Source organism: Phodopus roborovskii, unplaced genomic scaffold, assembly GCF_943737965.1.
Source record: "Phodopus roborovskii unplaced genomic scaffold, PHOROB, whole genome shotgun sequence".
In the NCBI taxonomy this organism is placed as follows: domain Eukaryota; kingdom Metazoa; phylum Chordata; class Mammalia; order Rodentia; family Cricetidae; genus Phodopus; species Phodopus roborovskii.
This window is the reverse complement of record NW_026126433.1, coordinates 33,724,067-33,736,777: the sequence shown is the minus strand read 5'-3', so window position 1 is coordinate 33,736,777 and position 12,711 is coordinate 33,724,067. Positions and strand designations below refer to the sequence as shown.

Below are 12,711 nucleotides of genomic sequence, written 5' to 3'. Positions count from 1 at the left end.
GATGAAGATCTGAGAATTTCTCACAATTCTCCCTACAGTCAATGAACTCCAGGCAGTTCTATTCTAGTTTCTATAGAGGAGAAATAAAGACAAAGAAATTATGATCTGCCTTTCAGAAGGTTGTCTAATAAGTGACAGGTATGTAAGACCTTAAAATGGCAAGCTCTTCATCTGTTTCACAGGCTTCTTGAGGAGCTTAAAAGATGAAATTAGGTTTAGATCATTAGATACAACAGGAATGCTGCCTTGAAAGTTGATTTTTGGGATGGGCAAATGCCAGGTAGGATCTTATAAACACTTGGCATCTATGTGGATAAACTACATGCAGTGTGTCAAAAGTGAAAGGAATGTTACTGTGCTACCTCCAGATACACCCCAAGTCAAGGAGATGGAGCAAAAGCCCAATGCCTTTTGGGAGGATTCAAGGCTTAAAAGTATCACAATAGCATTGTTACAGTTTAAATTTTGCTGAACACTCTTATGTTTTTTTCTGAGGCAGGATTTTATGTACAACCATGCTAGCCTTTAACTTTAGGTAGACAAGAATGGCCTTGAACTCTTGACCTCCCTGCCTGTGCTCCACCAGTGCTGAATTTACAGGTGTGTGAAACCCTGTCTAGCTTTACTCCTTTGTCCTAGATCAATATCTACCTGTCTCTCTCTGTCTGCCTGTCTGTCTATCTACCCTTCTCTCTTCTTTTGGTAGGCTAGAATTTATTTCTTTTTCCAATAAATTTCAGGGTTGTTTTTGTTTGTTTGTTTTTGTTTTTGCTTCAGAGGCTGTAGGGCTATATTATTATATGGACTTTTAGGTTTCCAAATAAAAATTTTCAAATGTAGAACTTTTAGACACAGCCTTTGACACAGTCTCTCTCAGGCCCAGGAGACAGCTCGTGTTTTCCAGTGAAATGGGCTTTATTGCTTTGAGGGAGAAGGAGATTCGCTGTTAAAAGTTTCCTAGCAATTGGGAGCTTCTCTCCCCACACCCCCAAATTTTCTTTTAAAGAACTGGTTTGGGAGCCAGCAGCTGGGTCATTTTCTGCTTACTGGTTTACCAAAAAAAAAAAAAAAAAAAAAAAAAAAATACAAGAAATAATCTTATGTTTCTCTGAGAATTGTCAGAAGATAAACCAATGAAAATAGAAACTCGTTGGACCTGTGTTAGAAAACTATGTTGTACTCTGTTAGGGTTTGTCTCTCTCTGTCTCTGTCTCCCCTCCCTTTACTTTCCTGTCTGCCTCATTCCCTCTCCTTTCCTTCTTCCTTCCACACATAAAAACAAAGAACTTGATCACAAGACCCACACTTCTTTGTTTTATGTGTGTGTGGTATGTAGTATGTGTGTGTGTGTGCATGTTGTGCATAGTGCATGTGTGGGCATGTAGGTCATGTACCCATGCACACATATGCAAGGCCGGAGGAGGATGTTGGTTGTCTTCTATCATTCTGTGCTTTACTCCTTTTATGATAGGGTCTCAGAACTAGAAGCTCGCCATTTATACTAGGCTGGTGGTCATTGAATTCTGGGGATTAATCTGTTGTCAACTCCAAATGCTGGGGTTACCAGCACCTACAGCCATGAGTGGGTTTTTGATTAGGGGCTGATGATTTGAACTAAAGTCTCCCATGCTTGCATAGCAAACACTCTTACCCACTGAAATGTTTCCCTCACCCCCACTGATTTACTGTGTATTAAAATTTATAATAACTTACATATGATTGCCTCTAGAATATTTTTAGTTGCTAATTTCATTATCCCAAAGACAATACTTACATTTTCATTAATATGTATTAGCTGTGTACTCTCAGTGTACTCTTTCAGTATATGCACACAGCATACATTGATCCAATTTAGCCTTTTTATTCCTACCCTCATTTTATAGGAAGCCCATGACAGATAATGTTATTGGGAATCAAAGGTAAATGTTCTTTCCATTTGTATGCTGAGTACATTTCAGTGTGACGTGGGGTAATTACGAAGATGAAGAAATGCTCATTTCAAAATCACTTTGAAGGATTGTGGTATTTTCTGTGCTTTTAAAAATTAAAAAAATATGGTTGTAGCTATAAATTTTAAAGTTGGCAGGAATGCTGTTTCCTTCAAGGAAGAAAAGTCAAGCCATATTTGAAGACAATTATGTAAGTATTTCTTAGTTCCAAAGATAGAAAATGAAGGTCTAGCTCTGAAGAAAATTGACTCTTGGTTCATAAGAGTTTTAGTGAGTTGCCACAATAGTGTACCAGCTCTCAGGTTTGTGGGGTGATGGCGAATGTAGGTACATGTAATGTTTGCAATGGAGCTGACTTTTTGTTCTAATTTTTTTTTAAAGAAGAGCACATGCTAGAATTAGATGAACAGAATTGTTATTTTTAGTGTTCAAGACACACAAAGAACAGGGTTCTTTGTGCTATAAAATCCATTCTCTACTGAGTCTGAAGGGCTTCCTTTTCAACCTCACAGTTGTACATTAAACATGGGCCATAAAATATGTGCTGTGTGCAATAAGCCTCAGTAAGTTCTGCAGAAGGCTGGCTTTGGTATTTCCTGTCTTCTAAAAGATTGCTATTTCAACTACAACAATGTGATTTCTTAACCTAAAACTTCAGCATTTCAGATGCATATGTCAACTTTCCCAATGAGTTAAGACATTTAATTTGTTCTTCTTCCTCGTTGGAAAAAACATCCCCTAAACTCTATTTCCTTAGGTGATCTACCCAGTCTTTGCTGTTTGAGCAAACCAGAATTGGGCCAGGTGCCTGTTAGTTCATGCCTCTGCATTCTCAGCAATCACCCTGTTGGAACACAGGGCAGATGCCTTAGCTGATGTCTTGGAAAGTGAAAGTTCAGATTCTCATGCCCTTCTGATTGCATTCATTCTTGGACACAAATTGCCTCCTGAGCCCTTGAGATTTATGCAGTTAGTGGTTTAAGAGGAATAAGTCTCCAGACAGGGTCTGGTAAAGACACATCGTCTCGCCATAAGCCTCAGACCCCAAGGTCAGTTCAGTTTTTTGTCTTCTGAGGAGATCCAAACACCTGTTTTCTCACACTTGAAATGATACAGCGAGCTTACTTCAGATGTTGTTATGTGAGTACCATGAAAATGCTGGGGGTTGTGACACATACTGTGTCTCTTTCCTGATCCTGCGGAATGCCTCTGTTGCTATTTATCAAAGAGAGTGAGTTTAAACCTTCCATTAAATGCCAGAGCCAGCAGGGCAAGGTCCTTCCTTTACATACTTCTTTTATGTTTCCATATAAAACAATTAACTTCTAGAATAATGATGTTCTTTGTTTACTCTTTACATAAGGTGTCCTCTCTCTTGTGCAGCCCACACTTGGCTATTAGGGCATAACAGATCTTTTGGGGACTCACCTGAAGGCTGAGTAATAAAGTGTTTGAATGTTTGGTCTCTGACTGGGGTAGTTATCAAGTTGTAAGTGTGAGCAACTTGGAAAACAAGAAAGTATCACTTGTTCACTTTAGTATAAAGAATGCTGAAAGTGGGAAAAGTAGTCTTCCCCAGAAAAGAGCTCACCAATTGGTTATCCAAATACCAAATGGTCAGCCCCGAAAACATACATACAAGTAACAATACATAACTGAGCAGGCTTTATTTAGGGATTTATATGTGCGCGCGTGTGCACGCGCACACACACACACACACACACACACACACACTCATATATAATGCAACAATTAATTAAAAAAAGGTCATGAGTTTGCAAGAAAGCAAGGAGGAGTATTCAGGTGGCTTTGGAGGGAGGAAAGGGAAGGGGAAAATTATGTAATTAAATTATAATCCCCTAAAATAAAATGAATAAATTTTTTTAAAATTCAAAACAAAACAAAACCAAAAAACATCACCCATTCAAGTGAGTTACAAAGTTCCATGTTCCAAGCATCATTTTAAAGATGAGTGGATTTCCAGTCTTAAGCCCATTTTTAATTTAAATTTTTATATTTTTGAGAATTTCATGGGACTACTGAATATCATTTACACCCTTCCCTCTCTACTTTCCACCACATCCTGTGCTCTCCCATTCCCTCTCAGTTCCATGACCTTTTCATTTGTTACACACACACACACACACACACACACACACACACACACACACACACACACAGGCACGCATGCACGCATGCACAAACATGCACACACACTCCTTTTGATTACATTTAATATTACTCATATGTACATGAATTTAGGACTGGGCAGTTGGGACTGAATCACCTGTTTGTTATGTGGATTATTCTCAGAAACAATGATTTCCTCTTTTTCATCAACCATTGATTAGCTTGCTCTTCATCTAGGTTTGGGGCCCTGTGAGTTTGCTCTCATTCTCATTGTTAGCATTTCAACTGGTGTTATCATCATGTAGATCTAATTCAGGCAACTGTGTGTTGAGATTTCATGGGTGAAGCTTTTCTATCATGTCTAGAAAGCACTATCTAGTACCAAGTGTCATGGGTCTTTGGTTATTATCCACACCTGTCCCTCAATGTTTCTGAGCTTCTGCCATTTCCCGAGTCTTAGATGTATTGTAGGAGTTGTGTTGTAGATGGATCAGTTGGGTCTGGGTACCCCACATCAACTCTGTTATTTTTAAGAATTCTGTTTTCAATCTTAAAGTGAATCTTAAGAATTAATGAAGCCGGGCGGTGGTAGCACATGCCTTTAATCCCAGCATTCGGGAGGCAGAGACAGGTAGATCTCTATGGCTTCAAGGCCAGCCTTGTCTACAAGAGCTACTTCCAGGACAGCCTCCAAAGCCACAGAGAAACCCTGTCTCAAAAACAACAACAACAACAAAAAAAAAAAAAGAATTAAATTAATGAGCCTTCTTTCATCGCCCCTCCCACAGTCCTGTAAGATTTTCACAAATAATATTTATCTAGAAACCACTGGAGGTACTTTAGAAAGCCTTTACCCTTTTTTTGATTCAGTCTGATTGGATGGACCCAGACTTATATTTGATAAATTGCACTCCTGGGCCTCTCAGGGGTAGTCTTATCTTTTGGGGGTAACATGAAAGAACATTCTGATTGAGCTTCTTCACCCCACAGCAATGTCCCCAACAAGCCTAGAAATGACACACTTAGAACATGCTGATCGCTACAGCAGCCACAGCTACATGTGGCTATTGAGTAGTTGACATGTGCTAGTGAGATAGCTAATAAAAAATTAAAGTTTAAATTTGATCACCACACCAGCTACTGAATTGGATAGCCTGGCTTTACAGTTCACAGTTCAGCATGGCAGCCTTCATTGGTGAGTCCTACTTTGCTGATGACTTGGTGGTATCCTATAGTGGTTGCTATGGGAGGGAAAGGGAAATTTGATCTCTTAGTTACCCCTAAATGAGCCTAAGGTCTCATTTAGAAAGGTTCTCTGCCTCTTCTTTTCCACCTGCTAGTCTATGCATTGCTGAAGTTTCTTCTGTTTCCATGCGCCATTTCTTCAAAAGAAACAGGCCAGGGCTGCATGCACTCCTTGAATTTAGCTCCAGAGCCCATGTGTCTCATGTGTTCTGCATTTCCTCACTGCACCTCAGCCCCTTTAAGTTGACTTAAGAGTCTATACACCTTTTCCTCTTATTTCTCCTGAATCTTTCCCCTTTTAACCCCCTACAGTTTGGTCTCTGCCACAGCACTCTATTCTGATTCCTTTTGTTCAGGACAAAATAGTTTAACAGTGGACAATTCTGAGTCTGTCATTTGACACCCTGCTAAAGAGATCTGGTCCTTTGCTTAAGTTATCTGTCCCTTCCACATACTCTTTTCTGGTAGAAAAGTGAAACCCTTTCTACTCCAGCCTTTCTTTTTTAGCCATCTTTGGGGGCTGTTCATCCTCTGCTTTTTTCTTCCTTACATTGCTTTCACTGTTACTCAATGCACTATGCCAGACCAAACTCACTCCTCTGATGTTCAGTTATCACCTTTCTCAGAAGACTCTGAACCCAGACCTGCATTCTGGGGTGTTTTTCCTGAACTATACACGCTGTTCAGCTTCCTCCTGCACGCCCTGCTTACATATCCAAGAGGAGCCCCAACCCAGCATCCCCTGAGTGCATTCCCATCTTGTTATGTCCACTTCTTTCCTTGTTTCTTTTCTCCATGGATGGGATCCCTCAGCTGGTCAAACTGGAAAACTGATGTCACTCTTTACTGCTTCATTTCAATCTACCTGTCTCTCCATCCTTATCAAGTTGATTTGGTTTTATCTCCATGCTATGTTTCTGAGTTTGACTACTTGTTTCTGTCATCATTGCTTTACCAAAGGTAGTCTTCTCTTAATTGGGTCACTACAGTAGTTTTCCTGCCTCTTGTCCTGGTCTTTTTTCATCCTTTCTGGAATTCTCCATTGCTTAAGGATAAAGTCTGGATTAATTAGCAAAGTTTTCAAAGCCTTCTATCCCTGTCTTCTACTTTTATCTTCAGCTTGCTACATTGTCTTCAGTGCTTTCTAGTCTGTCCAGCAACTTTGTATTCCAGCAAGTTTGAGACTTTTGTTGTCCCCAAATAAACATTGTTTCTTTACCACATGCCTACACTATGTTCCCTCAGAGCATTTAAATTTTGTTTGCAGCTGAACTTTGATATTTTGATTGTACATAACCATGACATAGAAACAAAATCCCAAAAATATTTCTTAAGAAGCCGGTGAGATGGTTGTATAGGTAAAGGTGCTAACTGTTTAACAACCCAAGTTCAATCCCTGGGACCATGTAATGAAAAGAGAGAAATGACCCCTGCAGATCGTACTCTGACCACCACACATGCACAGCGGCATGCACATGCCTCCCCAAATCAATAAATCTTTTAAAATGTATTTCTTAGGAAACTACCATAAACGCTGTGTTTGGTACTATCAATGGTAATAGTTTTAGACATAGTATGATGCAAACAGCATAGTATGTTACCAAACAGCAGACACCGTTGGAGAGACAATAAACACCTGCCTGTAACACTATCCTGTGTATACAGTATGGGCACAAACTGAAGGATTTAGGGGCTCATGGCAGGGAGAGAGAAGTGGAGGCTTCTCAGAAGGCAGAATTCATAAACTGAACTTGATTTGACTTTGAACACCGAGGAGGACTCTGACATCTTAAGAAGCTCATCAGTGCTGGCTACCTCCTCTCTTCCTGGCTTCAGAGGCGATAGTGCCCATTTTGGGGATGTAGTATTTATACAAACAATTCTTTGGTCATACTGTTTTCTGGCCTAGGAACACTGAATGCTATCTGCTGTCCATTGATGGCCATATGCTCTGTAACTGAGCCTAACATATAGCTATTGGTCTAGAAGGATTTTAAGGTCATTTCCAAACTAAGTCCATGATTACACTATGGAAGTTTTATCTGCAGTTTCCCTGAATTCTCATTTCTCCACACACTGGCTTTGCTAACACTATTCTTGTGGAATACAGTGGATGTATGTCTTCTTGTGTTAAAATTTATATTTCAAGTTTTCTATAAAAATCTCAGAACAGCTGACTGGAATAATGTTCCTTGTCTCTGAATGTTGCAAGACATCATTATGTATAGGGTACAATCTCCTGATACTTCATGCTCACTTACCTCCTGGGCACACTCTCTGATACTCCAGGCTCACACACCTCCTGGGCAAACTGTCCTGCTATTTCTGTCTTTGTGTTGCACACTAAGGAGGATAGAAGGGAAGGAGTGAGATTGCAGCTTTTTTTTTGTTTGGATGGTTTCTAATGTACTCTTAATTTTTTATAAAAAATTCAATTTCCTTTTATTTACTTTCAGAATCATTTCTCAAGCGTAAATGGAATAAGCTCAATATAGTTTTATGCTGGAGTGAGTATCTGGCAAAGCCTTGCACAGCAATTTTTGCATTATAGAAGAATTATAGGATTAGCAACAAACATTCATAGACATAATAAAAGCTGAGGTAATTTTATTCAAAATCTGAAAACAGGACCCTCTTTTCTTTCTAATAATCCTCTTGTTTGTTTTAATAAAGCTTATCCTTTATTTTTTGTTTTGTATGTATGTATATATATGTAATAAATATTGCACACACTATATAACACACATATATAATTTATATAACAATATATTGTGTACAATATTTATTATATATATGCATAAAAGTATTACATATAAAAACATCTATTTTATATATACATATATACACACAGATAGATAGATAGATAGATAGATAGATAGATAGATAGATAGCACACACATACGTTCTTTGTTTGAACTAATACTTTTGGTTAAAAGGGCCATACCTTATTCATGTATACTTCTTCTTCCAGGTTGCTGCACTAAAATTTTTTATTTCTATGGAATTAAAATACTATATATGAGTATATTTTATAAAATAGCTAAGATAAACAGTTAAGTGTCAAATGCTTCCCATGTTTTATCATGAACATTCTTAAATAATTCAGTAATTAAGTTACCAAGAGTTATGATAATGGGTGTATTTTAATTAAATAGCTTACTTTTTATTACATCTGGAACAACTGTGTCAACCTGAGTACATAATTACCAGCCATATGTTTGAATTTATGGGGGCAGTTGCTGAAAAAAAGGTATTCATTAGGTACAAAGTAATGATATTGTTTATTCTAACTGTAGTATTTTAGATTGAGTCATAAAATAAATCTGTTTTTTTTTAATATGTGACTGTGTAAATGGTAGATAGGAAACATTTATTGTTCTCTACAGAAACCCTGCTAGTGGAAATGACCTTTATCTAATGTTACTACCAAGATCTGAGAGGAATGCTGCGTCTCAAGGAGATTAGATCTAGGAAGAGCCTAAGAAGGCACATGGTCAGTGAAGTGTCCTTGCCTAGCATGTAGGAGGCCTTCGGTTCCATCTCTAACCCTGCAGAAAGCCCCAAATGGAAAGCAAACCTTACCATCCAGACAGACAAAACCCTGAACCTAAGCAACAACTCTTTCAGTCCACTTTCCTCCTTGGTCAAAGTCACCCACACCCCTGACAATTCACACCTTCACACTTTGGCACTGAGAAACTGGTCCTAAAGGATCAAGCTCTGCCCAATGTTGGGTTCTGCTCCCCCCCCCCCCGTGTTATTTCCTTAAAATCTTTACATAGATAAAGTCCACATGAATTTATAAAAATTGCTAACTCCTGGGTCTGCTGTAGTTTCAAAGTGATTACACTAATTAGATGTCTGTTGAAGGCATGTGCCCTTAACACAAAGTTGTATATTGGAAGATGGCCACAACCAGGTCACACTCACATTGCAGTAGACATTTTCCTGTTTATTCCTAGAAGGCAGACAAGCCTTGGGGACTCTGGAAAGGTGGCTTTAGAGAGACAATGTAGGAGGAGAGACTGAAGTTCAGAACAGTATTTGAGATAGCCAGTGTGCCAGGTTTGGTGGGCAGCCAGAGGGCAGTGTGGACACATGTGATCCTGGTAACAGAATCAAGCCCTCTTTTACATCCTTGCTTACAAAACTCTGAGAACTCTGGGCTGAAGTTCCTCAAAGGAATGGTTGAAAAGAAATGAAAGGCATTGGAAATGTAGCTAAAAGTTATAAAACTAAGCCAAAGGCAAGAAAGAAACTGAAATTAGTAAAGTAGTAATGAAAACCAAAAATACACACAAAATATCTCCAGTAACCAAAAATGTAGTGTCACCTTTTGCTGCTCTCCCCCCTTTCCCAGCCTCTGCTGAGTGCAGTGTGTAGTTTTTATGGGTTTGAGTGGAGGCAAGCAGCTTAACTACATCAGAGGAGATTACGAAAAGCTGCTGTTCTGAACAACTGGTCCAAATGGGGTTTTGATTTCTATCTTGAGACCAAAGCATAACATCCAATCACTTTAAGCGGACAGCTTATGGCTTTAGTCTACCCCTTCTTTCTTTCAGACCATTCCACTGTTCTCTGAAACAGCTACTATAAACTTTAGATGAACTAACAAAGAGTATAGCATTGCTAGTCTGGCCAGAATACCCAAGATGAGTTGTGTTTTCTTATGACAGATCTATAGATCCACCAAGAAGACGACTTCATTCTTTTGAGAGCTAGAATAACATCTTACTTACTAGTGTAGGCTCTGGGGTTAAGTTGTTAAGAGTGATAACTGAATTTTATCCTTCCTCTGGCTCACTGTGAAATGGGGAGTATAACGACAGCGGCCTCATGGACCTTTTCATTCAATAGATACCTTCTGTTGCCAAGTTTGGGACAGGTCCTCCATAAGCCCTGGAGATAGAGCATTAAGCAAAGCAGACATAAAGCCTCACTCACAGGGTGCTTCCTCTATGATGTAGAAGGGTGTGTGTGGATAAACAGACACAAAACAAACTACAGCAGGTTGGATGGTAAAATGTCACAATGTGAAAGATAGGAGGCCATGGGCGGGGCGGGGGGGGGGGTCATTGTTCCTGAAGGAACAATAAATAGTGATCAACTTGGGTCTCACTGAAGAGCAGTTTGGGCTAACACGAGAGAGACATTAGGAGCCTTGTAGAAGTGTAGGGGAACTATTTTTAGAGCAGTAAGCTAGCATGAAGCCTTTCCTGTAGGACTATGCTGGTGGGGGGGGGGGTTCTGGCAGAGGCCACAAGGACAACGGGCTTCACCAGTGAGTGAGCCGAAAGGAAGAGGCTATGTATCAAGGTGGTAGAAAGTGGATATAAGTTGAGTAGGACCTGGAAATCTATAGCAAGAACTTTGGCTTTTGAGTAAAACAGTGCTGATGGAAGTAGAGGGTACTGAGCAGAAAAATAATGTGTATGTCACAGAAAATGGTATATACTCCATAAGCATTAATTTGATACCCATTCCCATTACTGTGCACACCATGGGACATACCCCCCCCCCCACCACATCAACCCATTGTTATTAATGTTGGGTTTCTTTCCCACATGGGGTTAATATAGTTCCAATTACTGACTGCTAATTGCTGTGAGAAATCACACTGGGTTGTTTCATCTTCCAGAGTTAGATGGGCCTAGGTCGTTGCTCTTACTTCTGCCTTGAGTTTGTAAAGTTTGCAATGTAATTTGTGTGTGTTACTCATTCAGAGAAACACTTCTTGCATTTCTTCAGCCCTGCTCTCCTTTACTTTTCTCAGTGCTCAGCAGAGGAGCAGTCAGGTTCACAAGAAAAGCACAATTGGAAATCAGGTAGGAACCATGCAAGAGACCCAGTGCATGCATGCTCCAAAGCATTGGAACTAGACTGCTTGACTGACAATTAATCATCCGTAGTTTTTGCTTAAGACGCAGCTTTCTGTTTTATTTTTGCTTTTCAAGTTTCGGGAGCAAGCTTTGCACTTTGTTTTGGCTATTTTTTGCAGTTAACCCTACCGCCTCACCTTATGTAACCCCTGCTACTTGCTGTGCATTTTGTATGAGACTCTTTGTGTCCTCTTTTGCTTGCTTCTGTTACCACCGAACTTAATCTAACATTGAATCCGAGGCAGTTCAAGTTTTAAAATATGGTGAGTAGTTGCATGGGCTTCCGGGTGCTGCTGGCTAGTTCACACATTTGCACAGCTTGGCAACAGTGAAGGGGACAGCTCAGAAAGAAGGCAGCTTTGTATTTAACCTCTGCCATGCCAAATTTCTATTGGTTGATGATCATGTTAATTGCTAAGGCAATCTGATCACTTGAGTTTTTTGAGTCTTGGGGCTGACCTGCTGTCTGACTAATAGCGCTCTGCAGAGATTGTATTAACTCCGGCAGTTTGCTGTTTCTTCTGTGTTTTATGTGATAATGAATATTTGCATTGTTATTTCTTTTCAAGTCAAAACAATGATGATTTTTTTAAAAGCTTTTTTTTTTTTAAACACAGAGGTACAATTATTGAACAAATTGAAACCTCTGCTCTAGATGATTTTTTTCCCATTGTTTTGAAAGGAGAAGAGGTAATAACAGATTTTATCTTAAAACATTTTTTTCTGAACTAAAGCATATAATTCTTTGCTATTTCAGGGAACCAATCTTCCGCCTTCAAGGCAAATTGTACGAGCTAAGTTCTGTAAGCTTTACTGTCGCTTTTTTATTTAGCTTCCCAAGGGCACAGTTTGTCTTTAACTGATTAACTCAACTAGCGCTTGCTACTAATTTTTTTTTAAACTTAGGTTGTCTTGTTCTTAACCCCCTATCACTGAAATAAAACTCCTCTTTGGAGGGTTATCCTTCACTGCTAATAACTTGCTGTGATTGAAAGGTATGAACTAGTAAACCCTACAAGGCTGTAATAATAAACCCTTAACCTGGTGGGTGCTTTGATATTTCTCTAATTTTAATGGGCCTTAAAATCATTAAAATCATTAACAGTCTCCCCCCCTCACCCCACCCTTTTCTGCTTTATTGTTCTGAGACACAAGCCTTTCTGTTTCCCCTATATAATAAGTTCTCAATAATTGTACAAGATGCTTCTAAAAGGTGGGTGGACACTGATTATCTGATGTTAATATATTTATCTGTAAGCTTACCCAATTAAAATTAATTGCATTTTCTTAAGAATAAAAATCCCAAAGCAAAATTACATTGTTTTTTAAATATGGCTACAGAATCGCATCTTTTGATATTAGATAGTCTCTTTACATTTTACAGAAGGATGACCGTGTGATCACATGATTCCAGAAGGATTTAGAAAGAAACTGTCTCATTTGTAGTGTGAAGAAAACAGGCGTGTCCTCCCTTTTGCACAGGTTGGGAATGAGACTGCCACATAGGT

At 39.2% G+C, this 12,711-nt stretch overlaps 1 protein-coding gene across 5 annotated transcripts in view; it reads left to right on the top strand.

The window, feature by feature from the left end:
- Dnm3 (dynamin 3) overlaps positions 1 to 12,711 on the top strand; it is a 480,062-nt gene that overhangs the window by 213,166 nt on the left and 254,185 nt on the right. For 3 of the 5 annotated variants that reach the window (XM_051186097.1, XM_051186093.1, XM_051186096.1), the window contains exons 13-14: positions 11,098 to 11,149; positions 11,961 to 11,990. In XM_051186097.1, coding sequence (XP_051042054.1) covers positions 11,098 to 11,149; positions 11,961 to 11,990 — 82 coding nt within the window. The remainder of the gene's footprint in view (positions 1 to 11,097; positions 11,150 to 11,960; positions 11,991 to 12,711) is intronic. The other 2 variants (XM_051186095.1, XM_051186098.1) reach the window with 1 other exon arrangement.